We start from the raw sequence: 24,205 nt of genomic DNA on the forward strand, positions 1-24,205 counted from the left end.
GTACATTGCTAAGTCGTATAACAGTTTGTTTTTTTTTTGTGGAAAGAAGTGTCGAACATTTAAACCACCAAAGCCTTTTAAAATGAAGCAAGAAAGAATTAAACAAAATAACAGTTGGTTTTTTTTTTTGTGGAAAGAAGTGTCGAATATTTAAACCACCCAAGCTCTTAAAAGTGAGGCAAGAAATTAAATAAATAGTTTAATGTTAAGCCTATAGACAACGACATCTGGTGTTAGAAACGATAATTTTGTGAATAATGTTAAAGTATTGTGGAAACCACGGAGCATGCAGTTCGCCCTTAAAATTTTGTTTAATTTTTATATTTATTAACTGATCTGTGGGCTATGTAAAAAACAAAATTGGTATCTAAAAAATTTTAAGAAACCATTAGATTTAGATATATTACAAAATTAAATAAAAATGGTGTTTTCTTATTCATTTTCAAAATGTAAATATGATGCCATGAACCATTTTCTCATTCCTGTATTGCGAATTTTCGATGAGATCATTTCGTGACTCAATATGGATTGAACATGGTTGGTTGCTTTTTATGTCAACTTATTAATTTATATAATTTAGTAGATAAACACAAAGGCCATACGACCTTATCTAATAGTAAAACCGAACTCATTTGAATATTCGTAACAGTTAAATAAGGTGCCAATGCGTGTTTACGCGTCAGTCATCTCGCAACTCGCATAATAATAAAACTGATTAATTAATTCATATGTTTAACACCTTAATTAACCACTCTCACACTAACGTATCCAAAACTGAGATGCATACCTAATAGAAAATCATTCTAAACTCACAGATCAGTTAATAAAAACCCTCCACCCAAAGACGGCACAACCAAAAAAAAAAAAAATTAGAAAAAAAAAACCGTGAGAAACCCAAACTACTCGTGCACTCAGTACGTGTTCCGCACCAGTTCTGTGTCGCTGATCCACGCCGCGCCGTCCTCAACGCTGGAAGACATCTATAAACCAACACATGCTAAAAATCACCAATACTATCTACTTGTATTCTGTTATATGCCAAACGGTTGAAAGTGGCCTATCAGTCTTTTTTAAGACGGTTGGGGCTCTGGCTAAACCGCAAGGGATATAGACGTGATTATATGTATGTAAACACAATCTGCTTGTAAAGTTTTACTTTTCTTTAAAGGATAGTTCACAAGATACGCTTTCTTTTATGGTTTTCAAGAAATCAAGAATTATTGTTTGTATTAATACAAACGTAATTTCAGTTCCATTTTTGAATGATTTGATGAAGTTTTCCAAAAGCATAGAAATTTTTGCTTCTTTTTTTTTATATAAAATTTTCTTGAGATCATAGATGTAAATTATTATGATATATTACCCTTAAAACCTACTAATACCCTTAAAAAAGCGGAATAGCGTACATCTTTAATCTACCAAAACCTCACTGCAGTACTACCATAATAAACTACAAACTATATATACATAGGTCAAAGCCAAATATCACTCAATGAAATCATCACGATAATATATATACAAGGTAAAAAGACTCGCGAATGTTACATGCTATTTGTGACAAACTGACAAAGCACGAGCGAAACTACTTCGCATAGACAACAGAAAATGGCCATTAAAAGTGTAGATAAAAATTAAGGATTACTGAAGTCAGAAAAGTCCAGTTTGCAAAATAGTCGCGACACGATCGCGTGAAACAAAACAAAAACGTATATCTCCATTCCGGGGAGAATTTAAACTCTGGTCAACTATGTTTTCTTTACCGTAAGATCATCACTAGTTCATCTTACGGTAAGAGAAAACATCGTGAGGAAAACTGCACCTTCAGGTAACTGGAAGCCAAATCCAATACGGGTAAGTATCCCCTGCAAAGGTTGCGGAGGTCAGATGGGAGTCGCTTCGTGTAAAAACCTGACTCACCCAATCTAGGGTCCATGGTAGAAGGCGTACCCCGGGCTCCTGAGTGGTGAGGATGCAACCGGGACTGAAAGCCAGGAGGAAGAAGATAGTGATAATTTTAGCTCCCTTAGTAACTACTCGTACTTTGGCTGCTCAGTCAGTCAGTCAGTAGCATTTCTTATAATTTATAAGGTAAAAAATAAGCCTGTCTTTCTAACTACCAGCTCTCCATCCTAAGGAAAAAGTTATTTTTTTTTTATTATTTCATTGACTCATTAACTAACCTCTAGTATCCCAGCACTGGGCTCCGAGGCGTACCCCTCGAAGTGTCTCTGGTCCTCCTCATAGTCGGAAGATGAAGGAGAATCGTCCATATCGTGACCGGTGCGGACCGAACAGACCATCTGAGCTAGGTCCGTGAATGTGTAACTGTGAAGGCATTACATTAAATTCATAAAAATTAATATAAGACTCGCCACATAAGTGAGAAACATAGCTTGAACAAGATTTCTCGGTGGAATCAGATGATCGTGCTCTCAGATTTTTATCACGCAGTATTTGCACTAAGCTCTGAGAAACACACATTTCTCGCATTTTACTAACTCTTAAGCATGATATGCTTTGAATGGTACCAAATCAGATTGGTTTAACTTTCGTTCACTCACTCGGTCACTGACCTCCCGCCAACTGTCCCGACGTTGTTCCTAGAAATATCCGACGCCGTAACTGTACTTTAGGTATCTTCTCGAATGACCCGTACCTAACTTCAGTAAGGTTCAACAAAGTCAGTCTACTCACTCAGTCAATGACGGCTGAGCGTCAGGTTTCCTTCCCTCAGTAGCGGCGCCACTGACGCCCCCGCCGCCGCCGCGACGTTGCCCCTCGAAGTAGGCAGCGCCGTGTCTGTAGCCAACTTCACGTATCTCGTCGAACGAGCCGAATTGTAAAGTCTTGTACGCGTCGATTGGCGGGCGGATGTACTCGCAATAGTCCGAGTTTTTCACTTCCTGCGAATAATTTATATTAGACTTCAATTAAAAAAAAAATAAAGGCACTACCATAATTCGAGCGAGGTTACTTTCAAAGGGACTTCATAAAGGTTAGATTATGACGGTTGCAGGTCATGGAAGTCACTTCGTATTTACCTTAGTTACCCATTACAACATCGTGGTCATAAAGCAAACTCCGAGCTCCTTTCCAAAATTCCCAGCAGGAGGGCGAAGTCTTGTTATACATTTGACTACATGTCTTCTTCCTCCTGGCTTAAGTTCCCGTTGCATCCTCACCACTCTGGAGAGAACCCCGGGGTATGCCTTTGACCATGGACCCTGGATTGGGTGATTCAGGTTTTTAAACAAAACGAAACACGTCTGTCCTCCGCCACCTTTGCAGGGGAACCTAACCCGTATTGGATCGATCATGATTACACATTCCGCTGCCTGAATGTGGAGGTTTCCTCACGATGTTTGCCCTCGCCGTAAGAGCATCAGTTAGTATACAAACGGGCACGTTACCGATTCGACCATCGACGCTCTTAGACTACAAGTATCTAGTACAAAAAGGAGAAAATAAGAAAAATAGTCAAGTTCGTACCTCTAACTGCCTATTACAGGACACGTAGGCCAGTCGACTCTGTATATCAGGCAAATTGGGTACTTTGACAGGAGTCGTGAAGGGGTTCCATCTGAAACAAACAACGTTATGTAACCGATTATTATTATCGTAGCTCCGATGGTAATGGAACGTTGATATCTCCTATCTTTTTCTAAGAGATGAAAAGAACGGATAGGGAAAAAGGTAATAAGCCTTATTATCTCTGACGTGCCGTGTGGTTCCCGGAAAAAAAAGAATAGGACCACTCCATCTCGTTCCCATGGATGTCGTAGAAGGCGACTAAGCGATAGGCTTTTAAACTTGTGATTCTTATTTTAGGCGATGGGCTAGCAACCTGTCACTATTTTAATCTCAATCCTATCATTAAGCCAATTGCCGAACCTGGCCTGGTCGGCTCTGTATACCCCGCGAAGGATATAGACGTGACTATATGTATGTATGCGTATGTCTATAACGGAGGGGCTTACCAATAGAAAGATTAGGCAGAAACAGATTTACCTTTTCCATAGGAGCCACCAGCCGGACAGGTCGTCACCATAATTGGTCAAGTCCACATCGTCTTGGGAGCCAACGTCGATCGCCAGGATATGTTTAGCGCCTAACGATCTCATCACATCAGCTGAAATGTGTGAAATGTCATTGTAGCAATAGAAAAAGTTATGAGTGAATTTTAATATTTATTTCTTAATTCAAAATGGCTGATTAGCAGTAAATTACTTGAAGCAAATTATAATCTATTTTTGAAAATGTTGCAATGCTTCTGGAAAAAGGTAACGTCCTCTAATTTCTTTTTAAAAATGGTCTCAATTTCTCGAAAACCTAGGAAATGACATTTTTATTTCATTTATACCGACAAGAACTAAGTAATCCAGTAATCATAGAACTGAAACCTGTAAGATAAATCTTGACCTCTGTGACAGATGTCAATTTTTTTTTTAATAATTACATTAAAGTTATCGTTCTATCCTACTGCCACAGTAATCAAGCTATATTTTACAGCGAGTTATAACATACCTGGCACATTATTAACATAACACCCGTCCAACAGCAGGTGGCCATCTTGCGGGTCGCAAATTGGCGGGAAAATGCCGGCGATGCTCATTGACGCCCTGCAGTAGCGCCACAGGCGACCTGATGGGGTGCGATAGCGTAGAACCGAGGTCTAGGGTTCGAGCTCCGCAGGTTGCCATCACTTACCGTTGTGAGTGTAAATGTTTTGAATGATTGTGATTCAGTTCTTGGTCACGATAGAAGGAGAAGAATTATTTGATTGATGCTGCTAATGCTTTTGGGGATACTTCTAGTTAATGTACAAAACACTACAATTTACTGAAATCGAATTTTCTTTAGCGGCGTTGTGCGCTATTTGTGATGGTTAAAAATGTTTAACTCGCGCCAGGAAACGTGACCTGATCTAAAATTCGTAAGATTTTCTTCCGATGTCAGCATACACAAAATAATTTGTTTTATTTAATATTCAAGTTTTTATTTCTGTCGGCACTGTCGGAGTGCAACCCGCTATTTTTTAATCTCATTACTCGTTACAACTTATTCGACTCAAATGTTTTTTCGACTTGGTTCAACCCTTAGTCAATATTAACAGAAATAAAAACAGTTGGACTTTTTTTGTCATTTTCTAAAACTAATTTTTAGTCTTTTTGGCTGCATAGAACAAATGTTTTGAAAGTTGTCAAAAAAACATAATAAAAATGCTCGTTTAAAAAAATAATCCTCTAATATCTACTAATTTAGGTTCATCTACTGATATTATGGACATGCAAACAGATTCATTAGTTTGTGATATTTAATACAATATAAACCCTAATTACTCCTTTTTATTAGATTTGTGTAAAGAAGCAGCAAAGAAGAGAATGTAGGAAGATATATTTGCGTGTTTATTAGTGTGCGAGTCTATTATCAAAACATTTACACTCAAATCTACCCTCAACTGCTGATTGGTTGTTTACGGCGTACGCGTGACGCACACATAGAATAGTGCATTGTGATTGGTTTACCTGGCAGGTTGTTGACGTAACCGCCGTCCAATAGGAGGTGGCCGTCTAGGGGGTCGCACAGCGGCGGCATATACCCGCTCAGGGACATGGAAGCGCGTATGTAGCGCCATAGAGAACCTGCGGTGCGCGTAATGCGTTAACTAACGTTCTTAATTCAAAACTTTAAATGTCTTTAACTTTTTTTAAATGTCTTATACGCGAGACATACTTATCGGCCAGTTATTTTCCATTGATTCGAGCCGAAATTAGACAAAAATTATGTATACAACATATTCATTTTTTTTTTTATTTATGAATGGTTGCTGAAAGTCTTATGACATTTTGTGTATGCGAAACAAGAAAACACACTCCATGGAGAGGAAAGTATGAACATTGAAAAGCGAGACATTTCTAAACATGTAATTTCAACACTGCGATATGAAAATAAATTTTACCAACCCAAAATTTGCCACAGTTCATTTTTTACCTGTGAATCATTGACACCATACCATAATAAAAACAAGTGAGAGTGGAATACAGTGATAAACAGTCCTTGCTACAGTTTTGGACATGCATCGCATGCTAGTGGACAGAAGGGAGATTCAACGTCCGTATTGAGAGCGAAGATGATACAAACTAAATGTTTAAAACATGAAATGTGTAATTATTTACCGATGAAATAATGATTCTGTAAGAAATGCTTCACAGATGCATTTTAAGTGGTGTTTTTATCAATACGTAGATAAATTGATTAACAGATAGTGTTTCAAATTTTAATTTATATATTTGTCTTCCATTCCGATCAAAACAAAGACTTAGTTTCTAATGCTACCCGCCACACAAATGCTATTTCCGACCGTAATTATACCTACCACCATACTTAGTACACTCACCAACACACATACATCACATACGCCCTGGACATCAGCCTGACAGCCCATATAATATAATATATCAACATGGTAATAGGATAGAATCTACGATTGTGTTAGTAGAAAAATATAGGTTGTTAAACTAAATATAACTTAATGTGTAATACCTAACACCAAAAATGCCAAGGGAGGCGTCTAGTTACCTGTAACACAGGTCCACCTGGACCTTTTTCAGGAACTAGGCTCTTCGCAGGACTTCCATGTCATTTATAGATTAAACACATTACTGTTAACTAGTTAGTAAGGACATTTTTGTGAAGAGCAAACGAATATTCATTATTACTTACACATAAGTCATCTGTCATGTGCCTTTGTACTGTACTGCTGTTTTTATATTTGTAATGTTCTCCTTTAGTGAACAATAAAGCATTTACTTACTAACTTACATAAATGTGTTGTACTTGTGAGATAGTTATGAGACTAGAGAGTGACAATTCGACGAGAAACACGTTATCGGTGCTATTTGTCAGAATCCTATAACTAATAATTAAATACATACATACATAAAATCACGCCTTTTTCCCGGAGGGATAGGCAGAGTCTACATCTTTCCACTTGCCACGATCTCTGCATATTTCCTTCGCTTCATCCACATTCATGCAAGCTTTCATTCATCGTCTCCACATGACCAAGCCATCTAAATGTAATAATTTTTAATTATTAATTCCCTATAACTAATAATTAAATGTAATTACCCTAAAGACCGAACCCCAGATTTTAGGATTATTCCAATCCCACCTATAATTTAAATGCGTCAAAATGTTTGTTACCACTTCGCAGTCACACAACTATAATTTATCCTTGGAAAAAACTTATTTTTTGTGAATCCTACGTCGTAAGAAGGTCGAGAAAAACGGAAATTTAATTTTAACTCCGGCGAGAATCCGTGTGCTTATTATGTCAAACAAATCATAACATTGTAGTAATCATATAAAAATGTATCTACCTCCTCAGAAAAGGTTTGATCAAAATCGCAAACTGTGTTGCTTCTCAATTTTCTAAGCAATACCTCAAATGTGAAATTAATTTCAATAAATTATTTATATTACCTACACCCACTGTAGCAAATTCGCGCTAGTGAACAAAATAGCTACAATCATTTTTTTTATAAAACGAAATCACGTAATATAATATGTGTGTGACGCATTTTTTATGTTTTTTAATAACCACGTAAATATAATTTAAAACTATACGACCAACATCAGTGAAGCATTCTCAACTAAAAACGGCAAACTACAATGACGGGATGACAAAGAGGAATATAATGAGATGAACTAAAAACCACACTCATGCATATACATGAAAATGATATTATTGATGATACACAATACATACAACCATTTCATTAAAAAAAAAACACATCCAACCCGACATTGTGAAACGCACCGTTAAAGAATATATTCTCAAAAGAAATAGCGTTATTCGGTAAACCAATCACAAGCGTTCTCATTATTATTTTTTTTCGTAATGGCAACCCCAGAAGCAAATGTCGGATTCGTACAGTTAAAAAATAATACTTTTATTTTTTTCATTATAGCAATACTGTGAGGACACCAAAACATATATCTAAATTAAACATATATTTTATCAACAGGACATACAATTGGAATTTGGACATCAAACACATAAATGCAAGTGAGTGTGGTTGTCAAAAACAAAACACTGTAGCGGACAAAATTAAATTAAAAAAAAACTGAGATATGAGATTGTGTTGTTGAAAACTTAACATCACGTCTCAACCTAACCATGGTACAATGACGAAGGCACTCACGTCGGAAGAAATAATCATAAACTCATAACTTATGATTTTTATTTATTGTTATGAATTTTAGCGGTGAATTTGATTACGTAGGCTATTAGTAACACAAAATAAGATGCAAATATCACAACCCAGTGACATGAATATATTTTTTTTATAGAAAAGAGAAATTGACCATTGATTACTTGAACCTCTATACTGTTTTAAGATGCTGAAACAGAATTATACTGTTTTTTTAAATATTTTTTATAATATGGCGTGGTCACGCCTTATTATCAAAATATTTGAAACGTGCAAACGCACAAAAGGACAAGAATTACTGTATCTATTCAACAGATTTCCGACAGAAATACCAGACGCATTGTACCAACCTAACAAAGTCTCCGTCACCATAGAAATTTGAATCATATGATGGCATCGACGAATCCGCAGATAAAATAAATTTAAAAAAAACTAGCTTCAACGATGTCGTGTGAAGCCATGATAAGTAACAATAAATCGTATAAAAACCTCTTTACATCTGGTCGGCAGACTGAGGTGGAAAACTACAGATTAAATATTGTAATATGTACTTATTTTAAGTCATATTTTGGGTGTTAAAATGGCAAAGTGCATATTTAAATAGGAGATTCTTAAATATTTATGTTTAATTTCGCCTTGTCTACAAAATGTTTGGCGATGTGAAATTAGAACAGTTTCAGGAATAAACTTGATCCATGGGTCCTTTGGACACATTTGACTAACTAAGGTAACAACTAAATGGATAATTTTAAATATAAGAAACTCGGAAAGTTTTATTTTTTTTTTTGTGAAAAAAAGGAGAATGATGAGAATGTCATATTATAACTGGATATTTTGTGTTAGAATCACCCAGTTAAATATATTGCACTGCCTTAAACACCACATAATTCTATTTACCATGCATTTTTCTATACTTCCATTAAAATTTTCCGACCACAGCATGGATATAACACAACACGGAATTATTTTAATTAACTCTTTTGGGTTAGTAAAAGTGCAAAGTAAGCGGTTAACATAATAAACACATTTAAAATCCTGTCCATGAATGTGTTGTGTTAACGTGAAATATTTTGTGATACCCGCAAATTGCTAAAGCTTGAACAGCGACATCTGTCTGACCAATTATCTAGTGAGAAACTTGTTGCTTTTGACAGCGTTTAAGTAGTTTTGTGGCGTTGTACACAGATGTCGCCACATCACAACTACTGTCACATAGATGGCGCAACGTGGCTTCTAAATAAAAAATTAATGTGCTATTTCACACAAGGGACATATAACGAAAAGTACGGCGTGTGTTGCCAAATCTATTTAAACCACAATGCACAAATTTTATGATGTCATAGTCAATTAACTTTTTATGGAAGCAATTTGCGGGGATAAATATCCAATAACCTTAATACACATCATATTTAGAAAAAGTCAATTTTATTTTACAGACGAGAGTGTTGGCTCACACCATCGTCGTTTTAAAAATGTAATTTGAAATACTTAAAACGATAATTTGATTGGCTTCTTCTACTGCCGATGGATACACGTGACTTCAGAACTCTAACTCTGAAACTACGACATTTTACCAATTAAAATTTAAGGCTGAACATGGTAATGTTGAACTAAAATATTCAATCGTAAAATTACTTAGACGACGCGACGATGCAATAGAGTCAACAATAAATATGATATCATTTCGGAGTTAGGGCTCTGTTAAAACTAACCTTACTGTACAAATTTGCTATCAGGTGTCCCACATCAAGTGATAGCAACTCGATAAATCTTAAGTCCATTATTTAACCCACAACCACAAAAATGTGTTCTTTCATTATGTTATTTAACACGAATGATTTATTAAAATACTTTTTAAGGCTGTAGCGTTTCTTCCGCGAAAATATTGTATCATTCGTAAGGAAACTCTATATAATTTATAAAAAAAAAATCAAAAACTTTTGTGTCAAAAATAAAGTTATTTAAATGTGCCTACCGCCTTAAAAAGAGATAATATCGTACACTTTCTCACGAAAAACGGATCCCACAATAACATACCACCTCTGATATATCACTATATCGACGTAGCTTCACACGAATCTCACTTACCGTGTCGGTGTATTCTCATACAACTGGAACTGATATCAGTGGTGACCGTAAAGTATGGCAGCCATAGATCTTCAATGTGTACGTCGCCGAATGTAGAGTGAATGGTCGCATTGAAATGGCGGCCGGAGAACATTGACGTCGCCGGGTATGTCAGGTCTAGAAGTTGTTTGCCCCATTGTGTCATTTTCTGGAAACATGTGTTGCTCATTTATGTTTAAATGTCATTATGATGAGGGAAAATATCGTTAGAAACACATTCAATGACCATGATCTAATTCTCGAATAGGGTTTCCCTATTAAAAAAGAAAAAAATAGTAATTGTTTCTCTAGAAATAAGTAGTACTGAATTTATGTTTAGTTTAAGTTATATTCTTATTTTTTTCCTTGATGTACATGAATATATAAATAAATAAAAGAATAGAACCACTTCATTTTTTACGATGTAGTAAAAAACGTCTAGGGAATAGGCTTTTTAACTTGGGATTCTTCTTTAGGCGATGGGCTGTCACTATTTGAATCTCAATTTTATCACTAAGCGATACAGTCGAACGTGGCCTCAAGTCAGTCTTTTCAAGATTGTCGGCTCTGTCTACGCCGCGAGGGGTAGAGACGTGTCCATATGTATGTATGTATGTATTTATGATAAGACGAGAATCCTTTCGTGTAGTTACAATTTTCATTTTAGTATCGTAATCCGCAATTGAGACAAATGCTAAGAATTGATGATTCCTATGTCAAAATTATATCAATGCAATATTTTACCTTAATTTTAATTGTATTCTACTAAAAAAAACAAGGTAGCGGGCGGCACTTCGCTACTTAATTTTGTATCAAAAATAAACAAACCTGCGACCATTCCCTAGCTTTCTGCGTGACCGTAGTGATGTTCCTCTCCATACACCACAGCGCCCCCATGAATGCTCCAATGCTAACACCACCCACCATGTCTATTGGTATGCCTGCCTCCTGAAAGAAAGTTAAAAAATATATATTCGAGATATTGATTTGTAATCGGAAGTAGGTACACGAGAGAACAAACATCACAAGAAACAAACCAACATCCAATGTACTTAGTAAGGAGATACTCAATTCGACCACATTTTTTATGGAAGTAAATTCGAAGAGTTTCATGCCAGTCACGGCAGCTCATAATGAGGACAATTTTTTTTGTGCACTTCGGTCTTGAAGCTGCAGTTTCGGCATACTTGCGATTATTGGAATGGAAGGCTGTTTGGTTCGCGGAGTTTTAGTCACCGCGCCAAGTAGAGTGGCCGCCGCGTAGTACCTGTATGGCGCGTATCATTCCCACGTGCGCGGCCGCTGTGACCGCGACACTGGTCACCGCGCCAAGTAGAGTGGCCGCCGCGTAGTACCTGTATGGCGCGTATCATTCCCACGTGCGCGGCCGCTGTGACCGCGACACTGGTCACCGCGCCAAGTAGAGTGGCCGCCGCGTAGTACCTGTATGGCGCGTATCATTCCCACGTGCGCGGCCGCTGTGACCGCGACACTGGTCACCGCGCCAAGTAGAGTGGCCGCCGCGTAGTACCTGTATGGCGCGTATCATTCCCACGTGCGCGGCCGCTGTGACCGCGACACTGGTCACCGCGCCAAGTAGAGTGGCCGCCGCATAGTAACTGTATAGCGCGTAACATTCTTACATGCGTAGCCGCTGTGACCGCGACACTGGTCACCGCGCCAAGTAGAGTGGCCGCCGCGTAGTACCTGTATGGCGCGTATCATTCCCACGTGCGCGGCGCCGCGTGCTCCCCCGCCGCCGAGCACGAGCCCCACGGAGGTGCCGGTGAGCCAGCGAGCGAGGCGAGAGAAGTCTGAATGGACGTTCGCTTCCGACATCAACACTTTGCTGTATAGTTCGCTCTGGAATTTGAAAAATTTGATCATTTTCACAAGTTACGTACATTTGTTTGAATACAAACCGATGCTCTTACAGAGAGGCGAAACCATAGTGAGGAAACCTGCACATTCAGGCAACTGGATCTGTTACCATGATCGATCCAATACGGGTTCCCATGCAAATGAGAGTCGCTTCGTGTAAAAACCTGTTTCACCCAATCTAAGATCCATGGTCAGAAGAATCCCCCGGGTTCCTCTCCAGAGTGGTGAGGATACAACCAAGACTGAGGCCAGGAGGTAGTAGAAGGAGGCAAAATTTACTCACAATCCTGTACTGACTCTTCCTCGTAAACATCCGATGTGGACACCTCACGTGATGGTGCTGGCTGACCCAGCTCCTCATGTTCAGCCAGTGGACAGTTCCCGAGGGGTTCGGGCCGCCTTCCCGATGGAGTAACACCAGTTCCTTCTGGGTACGAATGGCTAGTCGTTCGATTTCTTTCTCTATCTGAAAATAAGGTATGAGAATTTAAAAAAAAATTTACTTACTTTATATACAAGACAATTTTAAGTGATCAAGATTATTGATCAAAGGTGCGTCAGATAACGTGCAATAAAAGTTACAGTATTCCGATATCCGATAAATTTCTCGGAATGAACCCATTGCTTTCATGGTTACACATTCAAATGCTTGAATGTGCAGGTTTCACACACCGTAAGAGCATCCGTTAGGTTAACAATTAAACTAATGTTGGTTAGCACTCAAACTAATGTAAATAATTAAAAAAAGAGTCATGGCCGGGGTAGAACTTGAACATGTGTACCGACACGTATTACTTGGGCATTTTATCCGGGCACCTCAACCGTTCGACCACCGTCGCTATGACGCGTTCTACTTGACCAAACGAGTCGGAGCAAGTGGACGCGAATTTGTATGTGATTTATTCAGCGAGAATCAAAGAATAGGAACACTCCATCTCTTTCCCATGGATGTAGTAAATTCTTTTTTAGGCGACGGGCTAGCAACCTGTCACTATTTGAATCTCAATTCTATCATTAAGCCAAATAGCTGAACGTGACCATTCCGTATTTTCAAGACTGTTCGCTCTGTCTACCCCGCTAAGGATATAGACGTGACCATATGTATGTTGTATGTATGTTCAGGTACTCACTTTGCCAATGCTGGGCTGCTTGTCGCCCAAAGCGACTATCAATATGCAGTCAGCTTGCCGAATACAACGCTGAGTCCACTGAGTCAAACTCGGGTCGCACTGGTAGAGAGCCACCTGGTAATAAATAGGTTACAAAAACAATTTTTATTAAATAGAATTGAATAGATTTATTTTCAAAATTGTATACAAGGGATACCTCACTTATTGACATCACATCACTTAAATCTAATTATAACTACTATAACCGCTTCCAAAGCGCATGTGTAGAAAAAGCGGCGAAACGAACTACACTGCAGCGGTTAAAAGAAGTAACCGTCAATATTGCGGGTTTTGCGATACATTTTAGCCATGTGGTTTTCGGCAGTTTATAATAAGCCCAAGGGGTGGGTTTATTATAGCATCCCAATGGATATCGTAAAAGGAGATTAAGCAAAAGGCTAACAAACTTGGGATTCTTCTTTTAGGCGATGGGCCAGCAACCTGCACTATTTAAATACCAATTTTATTATTAGCGCCACACGCATTTTAACCTGTACACCTTACCTACCCCTCTTGGCTCTGTCTACCCCGCAAGGTATATAGACGTGACTATATATGTATGTACTAGCTGTGCCCGCGACTTCGTCCGCGTGGAATGGTTATTTTGGGAATCATTGAAGCCCTCAAGGATGAATAATTTACCCCCGTTTTATTCACATTCTCCATTATTTCTTTGCTCCTTATAGTTACAGCGTGATGTTATATAGCCTAAAGCCTTCCCCGAGAAGTGATCTATTGAACACAAAAAGAATTTTTCAATTCGAACCAGTCGTTCCTGAGATTACCGCGTTCAATCAAACAAACAAACTTTTTAGCTTTATAATATTAGTAAGTATAGATGTACCTTGTGCTTATCCTCTTGTTGTGCAAGCCACGAACTGAGCCTATATTCGTTGTTCGGGTCCATTATAGTCAAACCGAGTAACTTCCGAATCACGTCCGAAGTAAGACGCACTGTCGGACCTGCGAATAAAAAAATAAAGATATTGGTGACGTCACTCACAACATAGTTTGACCGTTAATAATAATTTGACTATATGGACGTTTTATTGTAGAATTAAGAACCTTTTATTGTAGAATTTATTATATTGTACGTATATAATTGTTGTGTCTTAATGATAATACTCGTAAAAGAACTGTTGTTCACCCTTGCCCCAGTTTTGTATATGATCCTCTTATTGTCAGGTTGGCAGGAAGAGATCCCACTTAGGGATAAGCCCGCCTTTGTACTGTACTGTTTTTATTTGTAATGTACTCCTTTAGTGAACAATAAAGCATTTACTTACTTACTTATTTATTATAGAACTCGCGCTTATATCATCTGGATCAGAGAGGTTATTTGCAAACTTTGACAAGTCGTGTCTTAACTTACCTCTCTTTTTTGTCTGCTAACAATTTTAAGAGCTAGAAAGAGAGGGAACAAAATACGTCTCATCAACGTTCGTGAATAAACTCGGAGCAAATGTATGACGTCACGTTGTCAAAGTGTTAGATACATTTATACACCCTTTAATTTATTTTTTATTTTTTAGTTTTATAAGCTCATTAAATACTAATTACAAAGGGAGTAGTTTTGCTTTTGGACACAGTGTATGAGTAAATTTTCTGTAATAATAGTCGGAAGTTATAAATAAAAAAACTTTTATAATCTCATCAAGTACTAATGACAAAGGGAAAACACTGAAATAATGACGATAATTAATTAACTAAGTAAAAAAAAAAACTTACCGATGGCACACAGCGAATGGTACAGCTCATACGTAAAGGCGGTCAAGGGAACATCGTCGCTCACAGGCACCACGGCCACCGTGGAGAAGTTGTGCTGCGAAGGTCTAGACTCTATGGTCGCCGCGCCTAGCCCAGCTGTGGGCTTTTGCCAGGAACCTAAATAAATAAATAAATGTAAATAAGTGCCGTGTGGCTCCCGGCACCAATACAAAAAAGAATAGAACCACTCCATTTCTTTTCCATGGATGTCGTAAAAGGCGACTAAGGGATAGGCTCACAAACTTGGGATGCTTTTTTAGGCGATAGGCTAGCAACCTGTCACTATTCGAATCTCAATTCTATCATTAAGCTAAATAGCTGAACGTGGCCATTCAGTCTTTTCCAGACTCTGTCTACCCTGCAATGGAACCATATGTATATATGTATGTAATGTAAATAAATATATAAGTACGGGACAAATTACACAGATTGAGTTAGCCTCGAAGTAAGTTCGAGAATTGTGTTACGAGATACTAACTCAGCGATACTATATTTTATAATAAATACATAAATAGATAATCATCCAAGACCCAGACCAATCAGAGAAGGTTCGTTTCACATCATGCCGCCGACGGTAAAATCACTGTTAAATCTATACCCACTCAGCATGTAATTAGTCATTTACCATGCACCTGTCATTAAATTGTGCACTATATTGGAAATGGATAATACCCAAAATCCCAACGACAAACAGCAAGTTGATAAGCCTCGTGACGACAAGAGGGAACCGTAGTTTTGTTCGCGTTGAAGAATCCTTCTGGAAGCTTCGACAGTTCTGAATCTTTAGCCGCCATTACAGTTGTCCTGTTACGGGTTTGGCTCAAACCAATGCTAAATTAATCTTTTCACAGCTTTTATGTTGTCATTTACAATATTATTATTAGCTATTTATAGCGGACTTGTGACTCAAAAGACTGTATTTATGAATCTGTTATATAAACATAAAAACCTTCTTCTCTCATTATCTATACTAATATTATAAAGCTGAACAGTTTGTTTGTTTGAACGCGCTAATCTCAGGAAGTACTGGTTCGAATTTAAAAATTATTTTTGCGTTGAATAGACCATTTATCAAGGAAGGCTTTAGGCTACTATACTAATATTATAAAGCTGAACAGTTTGTTTGTTTGAACGCGCTAATCTCAGGAAGTACTGGTTCGAATTTAAAAATTATTTTTGCGTTGAATAGACCATTTATCAAGGAAGGCTTTAGGCTATATAACATCACGCTGCAACTATAAGTAGCAAAGAAATAATGGAAAATGTGAAAAAAAACGGGGAAAATTATTTATCCTCGAGGGCTTCAATAATGCCCAAAATAACTATTCCACGCAGGCGAAGTTGCGGCCACAGCTAGTCGTCTATATATTTTAAGCACAGAAAGCTATAACTACCGTTAAATCAAAAGCCACAAATAAATCGTCTAAGAAATACGAGTAACAGATTGACAATTATCCATCGTCTCAACGCTGCCATAGACAAAACATAAAATTACCTAAAATCCTATGTCCCAGCAAGTTGATAAGCCTCGTGACGACGACGGGGAACCGCAGTTTGATCGCGTTGAACAACCCTTCTGGAAGCTTCGCCAGCTCTGAATCTCTGACCGCCATTACTGTTGTGCTGCGACGAGTCTGGGTCACCATCTCGACCTAGGGAGAAATATTAACTTATTTATTTATTTCATAGATTGCAATGATTTTTTTTTTTTGGTGGCCATTCAGTCTATTTTAGACTGTTGGCTCTGTCTACCCCGCAAGGGATATAGACGTGATATGTATGTATGTATGTATTATTATTTTTTTTTCAACTTAAACATCCTAATATGAGAGACGGTGGCCGTACGTTTAAGATAAGCCGGCCAAAAATGCGCAAATAATGCGTGTACAAACGATTCGTTTCCGAGTTATGTACATTAGTTTTATTGCTAACCGATGCTCTTACGGTGAGGGAAATCATTGTGAGGAAACTTGCACATTCAGGATGTGTAACCATGATCGATCCAATATGGGTTAGATGGATGCGGAGGTCAGATGGGAGTAGCTTCGTGTAAAAACCCTGAAAAACCAAATCCAGGATCCATGGTCAAAAGCATACCCTGGGCTCCTCTCCAGAGTGGTGAGGAAGCAACCGGTAGTAAAGCCAGGAGGAAGAGGATTTTCATGGAATAGGCGCACTTTCTAGAGAAAACTAGATGAGTAAGTGAAAATATTTACCTAATCTTAGCCTAACTATACGGGAATGAAGTTGATTTTTACATATATTTATTTATTTATATTTACTAGCGGACCCGATAGACTTCGTTCTGTCAAAAAGATTTGTAATATGACAGTTTTTTGTTCCTATCTATTAGACCTACATTGGTTAGACAACAGTGAACTTTATATATTAGCAATAAAGCTCAAATTGATTGTACGTATTGGTTAGAAAACGTTTGTATGGGATAAAGAAAAGGACTGTTTTTAAGGTTTTTCAGGCAATTATTTGGTATTTTTTCGCCGTTAAAACCATGCCGTGCCGTGTGGTTCCCGGCACCATTACAAAAAAGAATAGGACCACTCCATCTCTTTCCCACGGATGTCGTAAAAGGCGACTAAGGGATAGGCTTTGTTGGAGCATATATACATAAATAAAGAATATTAATTTAATATTTTTACACCATTTCATAGACAATGTTTAACTTTGTAAAATTAGTTTCTGAACGACAACGCGGCGGTTGTCTATTGCATTTATATCCGTTTCCTTAATTCAAAAAAAATCACGCTAGATCTTGTGCTCGCCATAACCTCATTTCGCAAAAATATTGTCATCAAAAGAAATAAACGGAATTACACAGGCATTTGAACCAAAGGAATCATTCATTTCAAGACCCAAGCGCCAACATACGTTGTGGACCTTCGTCGCCGCATGAAGACATAGAACCAGCGAGGTTAAGACGTCGGAGGAACTGCTGCATACATTCGGTACGGCCAGCCATCCTTCCTAACCTCGTCCCTGTGAGTTCAATCTGTGCTAATACCGTGCTTTGTTCATATTTCAGTTCTTGTGCATCGCTATAGTCAGCTTTCTGCCGTTGCTAGCATCGGCTGACGCCACAGTACGAACAGGAATATTCACAAACCGTAAGTCCTTTCACAAACAACCAAAATGAGCCTAGTTAATGATGAAGCTAAGCCTAAATCTCGCGATAGGTCTCCGTACAGTAGGCCCCCTACCGCCTTCTGTGACAAAGATAGTGAGAAGTTGACTGATTTAGTAAAAGGCAGAGGCATAATCAAAGGTCGCCTCACAAGACTAACAACCTTTATTAATAGCATAACTCGAGATCAATTAAATAGTCAAAAATGCATTGATTTAAAACTGCGTATGCAAGGCGCAGCCAGCTTACTTACTGAATTTAATAATATTCAAACAATGATTGAGAAGATAGTGATAGACTCTGATTTAGATTGCCAATTAAATCAACGAGATTTATTTGAGGATAGCTATTATAGTGCCTTGTCACGAGCTGAATACTTACTTAACCGAGCCGAAGTCTCTGATGGCTCCAGTGTGTGTCATAGTAAAATAAAATCAATTAAATTACCTGTCATATCTATGCCTACATTCGATGGTTCATATGAGCATTGGCTCGAGTTTCGAGATACATTTATGTCTTTAGTTCATAATTCTAATGAAATTAGCGATATTCAAAAATTTCATTACCTAAAATCCTCATTAAAGGGCAGTGCGGAGTTGGTTATAGATTCTGTGGAGTTCTCAGCCAGCAATTATACTATAGCATGGGAATTACTTCTCAATAGATACAATAATAGCAGTATGTTAATACACAACCATGTTAAGGCCTTATTTACCATTCAGAAATTAACTAAGGAGTCGTACCACATGCTCAGGCGCCTAATTGATACAATACTTAAGAATTTAAGAGCTTTAAAAATGCTTGGTGAACCCACTGAGCACTGGGATACACTGGTCATATTCATAGTCACTTCTAAATTAGATGAAACTACTGAACGCGAGTGGGAGCAATATAAGTGTACTATTCGTAAACACAATGAAACTAAATCATCACTAAAGGTAGATGATCTACTCACCTTTCTCAGGGACCGTGCTGAGATGTTGGAAACATTGCAAGCCTCTCATAGTAAGATTAATCTTGATTCCAAAAAACAAACTACACATAAGGCTCAATGCAATGTCTCCACCAAGTCACAACAAAGTCGCACTACCTATAAGAAGCCATGTTTAATGTGTTACAATGATCATGCACTGTATTCCTGTCCAAAGTTTTTGGATGCTAATATAGACACTAAACTACACTTTATAGCTACCAACAAGTTGTGTGAGAACTGTTTACGCTCTGGACATACGTTAGAAACATGTAAGTTTGGTCCGTGTCGAAAATGTAATAGAAAACATAATACGCTAATTCATAGTGACACGTCTAATGACGCTCAAGTAATGACGCTTCATTCAAATTGCAATAATCGTGAGCCGAGAGATGTACCGACCGCGCCCGCGACCCCCGCGGTCCCCGCGGTCGACGTCCCCATGCATCGGTCTAGCACGGCACAGGTAAACAAGCCGCACATAGATAACACTCGCTATACGTTCAATAATCAATCAGTTAAAAGTATAAATTCTGTTTTATTATCGACTGCTATGATTGAAATAGCGGATAATCACAATAATTATCATATTGCACGCTGTCTTCTCGATTCAGGAAGTCAACTTTGTTTTTTGTCTAAGGATTTATGTACAAAACTTAATGTTACTTTAATACAGTCCACTTGTGAAATACGAGGAATAGGTAACTCGGTTACAAACTCAACACAGATCTGTGATGTTAAAATAAGATCGCGCACCGGTGCCTATTCTACGAGTTTAAAATGTTTTGTGTTGCCTTACATTTCATGTACATTGCCGGCGGTTGCATATGATCAAAACGAACTATTCATCCCTGAACATATACAGCTAGCCGATCCATTATTTTACGAGTCCCACAATATTGACATTTTGATTGGCGCAGAAATATTTTGGGATTTATTATGCGAAGGTAAAATAAGGTTACCAAATGGCCCAGTTTTACAAAACACAAAATTAGGTTGGATAATTTCAGGGCCTATACACAGTAATACGCACAATATTGATAGGTCTTTCCAATGTAATTTTTCGCACGCTATTGAAACACAATTACGGCAGTTTTGGGAACTAGAGGAACTGCCTAAGGCTAGTCTCACACACACGGACGACGAGCGTGCTTGCGAAGAACATTTTATTAACACTACAACGCGCACAAGTGATGGAAGGTTCTGCGTACATCTGCCGCTTCAGAAGTCACCAGCTAGCCTTGGCGAGTCGTACACTCAGGCTAAAATTCGTTTTTTAGTTTTAGAAAGACGCCTCGAACGTAATATTACTTATAAAAAATTATACACTGATTTCATACATGAATACCTTGATTTGGGTCATATGAAAAAGGTAAGTTCATATGGAACACCACATTATTTTTTACCACACCATGGTGTATATCGGGAGCATAGCTCTTCAACCCGATTGAGAGTAGTCTTTGACGGAAGTGCTGCTACTAGTAATGGAGTATCCTTAAATGACATTCAGCTTGTCGGGCCGCCACTACAAAGTGAACTATTTGATATTTTATTGCGGTTTAGACGATATAGGTTTACTGCGTGTGCAGACATACAAAAAATGTACAGGCAGTGCCTATTACATGAGTCACAACGCGACATGCAACTGATTGTCTGGCGGGATAATCCTTCTGAGCCTTTAAGTGTGTACCAGCTCAACACCGTGACCTACGGCATGGCAGCGTCACCCTATCTTGCTGTTAGATGCCTCAAACAGCTGGCACTTGAGTGTACTGACCCTGATGTAAAGAGAATCATATCTGAGGACTTTTACGTTGATGATATGATCACAGGTTGGGATGATAAACATGAATTATTATCATTTTGTAACAAGACTTCAAAGTGTTTACAGTCCGGTTGTTTTCCATTGAGAAAATGGACATTTAACTTTCAATGTGATCAGTCATCAGGTCCGTTCAGCGCAGGTAAGGAGTTAACATTAGGTGATACTGTTCAGTGCAAGACTTTGGGTTTAGGATGGTACAACACTAGTGATGAATTTTATTTTAATACGCAATTTAAGAGTGACACTAACAAGATAACAAAACGTAGTATTTTATCACACATATCTCAAATTTTTGACCCCCTTGGTTTAGTTAGTCCAATTATAATAATAGTGAAAATATTATTACAGCGACTTTGGTTATTGCAATTAGGTTGGGACGATGTGGTGCCAAGCGATGTTCTACTTACATGGACTAAGTTTGCGAACGCCCTATCGGAACTTAACACCATTCGTGTGCCTCGTCATGTTATTAACACTACTGCTACACATTCGGAGTTACACATTTTTACCGATGCATCGCAAGTAGCGTACGGCGCTTGTATTTACGTACGCTCAGTCAGCAGTGACAATAATTCATTGGTGAGACTGTTGTGCTCAAAAAGCAAGGTTGCTCCTTTGAAGCCCGTTAGTATTCCGCGGCTAGAATTATGCGGAGCTTTATTAGGTGCAAGGCTATACGACAAAGTGAATAAGGCACTTCATTTACAATTTAAAAATATTATGTTTTGGACTGACTCAACAATTGTACTAGGCTGGTTACACATGCCACCTAACTTACAAAAAACTTTTGTACAAAATAGGACATCAGAAATACATGAGTTGACGAGGGAACTTCCTTGGCGTCATGTAAGTGGAAAAAATAATCCAGCTGATTTAGTGTCCCGCGGTATGTCGCTAGAAGATCTCTCAACTTCTACGTTATGGTGGGAAGGCCCGGCCTATCTTCGCCAGCCCGATTTTAGATGCGATCTGGTGCCTTCATTTATAAATGGTTTGCCTGATGAGTTACCAGAGTTAAAATCGGGCGTGACGCTTTCTGCTGTGCCTGATAAAGTTTCCGAGTCTTCCTTGTTTCCCTTCTATAGATTTTCTCAATTTAATCGCATGAGACGCGCTGTCGCATACGTAAATCGGTTTATTTATAATTCACGCAATACTAATAACCCGCGATCAGGCGTCCTATGTGTCGATGAATTGAGAGAGTCTGATATAACTTTAGCTAGGCTGTCTCAATTGGAATCTTTTCCAGTTGAATACATGTCGCTTACTAAAAATAATTGTTTAGGACATAAACACAATTTAGCAAAGCTAAGTTTATTTATTGATCACAATAAATTAATACGTGTAGGTGGTCGTATTTCCAATTCACAAATTTTCTCGTTGGATAAAAAACATCCAATACTCATATCTGGTAGCCATCCTTTTGCTACTTTGCTATTTCGGTATGAGCACACCCGTTTGTTACATGCAGCTCCACAAGCGCTTTTATACAATTTGCGAGAGACCTGGTGGCCTATTAGTGGTAGGAATCTTGCTAGGAAAGTGGTACATAATTGTATTGTTTGCAAGCGGTTAAGGGGAAAAACTCCAACTCCTTTAATGGGGAATTTACCAATGGAACGTTTGGACGCTACTTTTCCTTTTATGCGTTGTGGTGTCGATTACGCCGGGCCAATGCTCATGCTAAATCGTAGGGGTAAAGGTTCGAGGACTACAAAATGTTATATTTGTATTTTTATTTGTTTCGTGACTCGTGCCATTCACTTGGAGCTAGTCAGTGACTTGTCCACTGAAGGGTATTTACTTGCATTAAAAAGATTTATATCCAGACGTGGCAAACCTTTAGAAATATTCTCCGACAACGGTAGAAATTTTGTTGGGCTTATGAATGAATTTAAAAAGTTTATAAATAATTGCTCATCGGAGATAATAGATTACGCAATAAGTCAAAATATCAAGTTTACTTTTCTTCCTCCATATTCTCCTAATTTTGGTGGTTTGTGGGAGGCTGGAGTGAAATCCTGTAAGTATCATTTACGACGTGTCGTAGGAAATGCACTCTTAACCTTTGAGGAGTTTAGCACGGTTTTGGTTCAGATTGAAGCCGTTTTGAATTCCCGTCCCCTTAGTCCTATGTCCACAGATCCGCAAGACTTCACTCCTTTGAGCCCAGCTCACTTTTTGCTTGGCCGTCCACTTACTGCGCCTGCTTGTGAAGACGTGACTGAAATTTCGACGAATCGTCTTACTCGCTATCAACGTGTGGAACAGATTCGCCAGCATTTCTGGTCCAGATGGGCTAAAGAATATGTTTCTGAACTACAAGCAAGGACCAAGAGAACAAAGGATGATACTCCGTTGAAGCCCGGAATGCTCGTCGTTATCAAGGATGATAATTTGCCGCCTTTGAAGTGGCATCTTGGACGAATCATCGACATCTTCCCAGGAAAGGATGGCGTTGCAAGAGTGGCAGACATACGGACTTCGACGGGCATTGTCAAACGATCGTACAGCAAGATATGTCCTTTGCTCGAGTAGCAGAGAACACATTGAAAGCACGAGCTTCCAAGGCCGGGGGCATGTTGGAGCATATATACATAAATAAAGAATATTAATTTAATATTTTTACACCATTTCATAGACAATGTTTAACTTTGTAAGATTAGTTTCTGAACGACAACGCGGCGGTTGTCTATTGCATTTATATCCGTTTCCTTAATTCAAAAAAAATCACGCTAGATCTTGTGCTCGCCATAACCTCATTTCGCAAAAATATTGTCATCAAAAGAAATAAACGGAATTACACAGGCATTTGAACCAAAGGAATCATTCATTTCAAGACCCAAGCGCCAACAGGCTTATAAACTTGGGATTCCTCTTTTAGGCGATGGGCTAGCAACCTGTCACTATTTGAATCTCAATTCTATCACTAAGCCAAACAGCTGAGCGTGGCCTATCAGTCTTTTCAAGACTGGTGGCTCTGTCTACCCCACTAGGGATATAGACGTGATCATATGTATGTATGTTAAAACCATCCTTGAGCTTCGATAAATATTAAAAAAAAAAGAATTGGCCAAATTGGTCTTGGCGTTCTTGAGTTATGCGCTTACCAACACATTTAGCGATTCATTT

The 24,205-nt window shown here is 38.4% G+C and overlaps 2 protein-coding genes across 9 annotated transcripts in view; one reads left to right on the top strand and one right to left on the bottom strand.

Moving 5' to 3' along the window:
- Positions 1 to 24,205, bottom strand: part of LOC106129386 (neuropathy target esterase sws) — a 46,542-nt gene that overhangs the window by 6,997 nt on the left and 15,340 nt on the right. For 3 of the 8 annotated variants that reach the window (XM_060954653.1, XM_060954651.1, XM_060954657.1), the window contains exons 15-28: positions 16,635 to 16,791; positions 15,101 to 15,256; positions 14,217 to 14,335; positions 13,334 to 13,447; positions 12,487 to 12,669; positions 12,030 to 12,185; positions 11,151 to 11,270; positions 10,305 to 10,491; positions 5,526 to 5,642; positions 4,009 to 4,129; positions 3,490 to 3,580; positions 2,695 to 2,903; positions 2,181 to 2,325; positions 930 to 980 (exon numbers count right to left, since the gene is read on the bottom strand). In XM_060954653.1, the coding sequence (XP_060810636.1) occupies positions 930 to 980; positions 2,181 to 2,325; positions 2,695 to 2,903; positions 3,490 to 3,580; positions 4,009 to 4,129; positions 5,526 to 5,642; positions 10,305 to 10,491; positions 11,151 to 11,270; positions 12,030 to 12,185; positions 12,487 to 12,669; positions 13,334 to 13,447; positions 14,217 to 14,335; positions 15,101 to 15,256; positions 16,635 to 16,791 (1,926 nt within the window). Of the gene's footprint in view, positions 1 to 884; positions 981 to 2,180; positions 2,326 to 2,694; positions 2,904 to 3,489; positions 3,581 to 4,008; positions 4,130 to 4,524; positions 4,642 to 5,525; positions 5,643 to 10,304; positions 10,492 to 11,150; positions 11,271 to 12,029; positions 12,186 to 12,486; positions 12,670 to 13,333; positions 13,448 to 14,216; positions 14,336 to 15,100; positions 15,257 to 16,634; positions 16,792 to 24,205 lie in introns of all 8 variants that reach the window. The other 5 variants (XM_060954658.1, XM_060954654.1, XM_060954652.1 and 2 more) reach the window with 4 other exon arrangements.
- On the top strand, positions 17,878 to 23,713 carry LOC132904357 (uncharacterized). The gene has a single exon (XM_060954439.1). The coding sequence runs from the start codon at positions 18,287 to 18,289 to the stop codon at positions 23,609 to 23,611; it is 5,325 nt and encodes a 1,774-aa protein (XP_060810422.1). The 5' UTR covers positions 17,878 to 18,286; the 3' UTR covers positions 23,612 to 23,713.

Source organism: Amyelois transitella, chromosome 4 (genome assembly GCF_032362555.1).
Source record: "Amyelois transitella isolate CPQ chromosome 4, ilAmyTran1.1, whole genome shotgun sequence".
Classification (NCBI taxonomy): Eukaryota; Metazoa; Arthropoda; class Insecta; order Lepidoptera; family Pyralidae; genus Amyelois; species Amyelois transitella.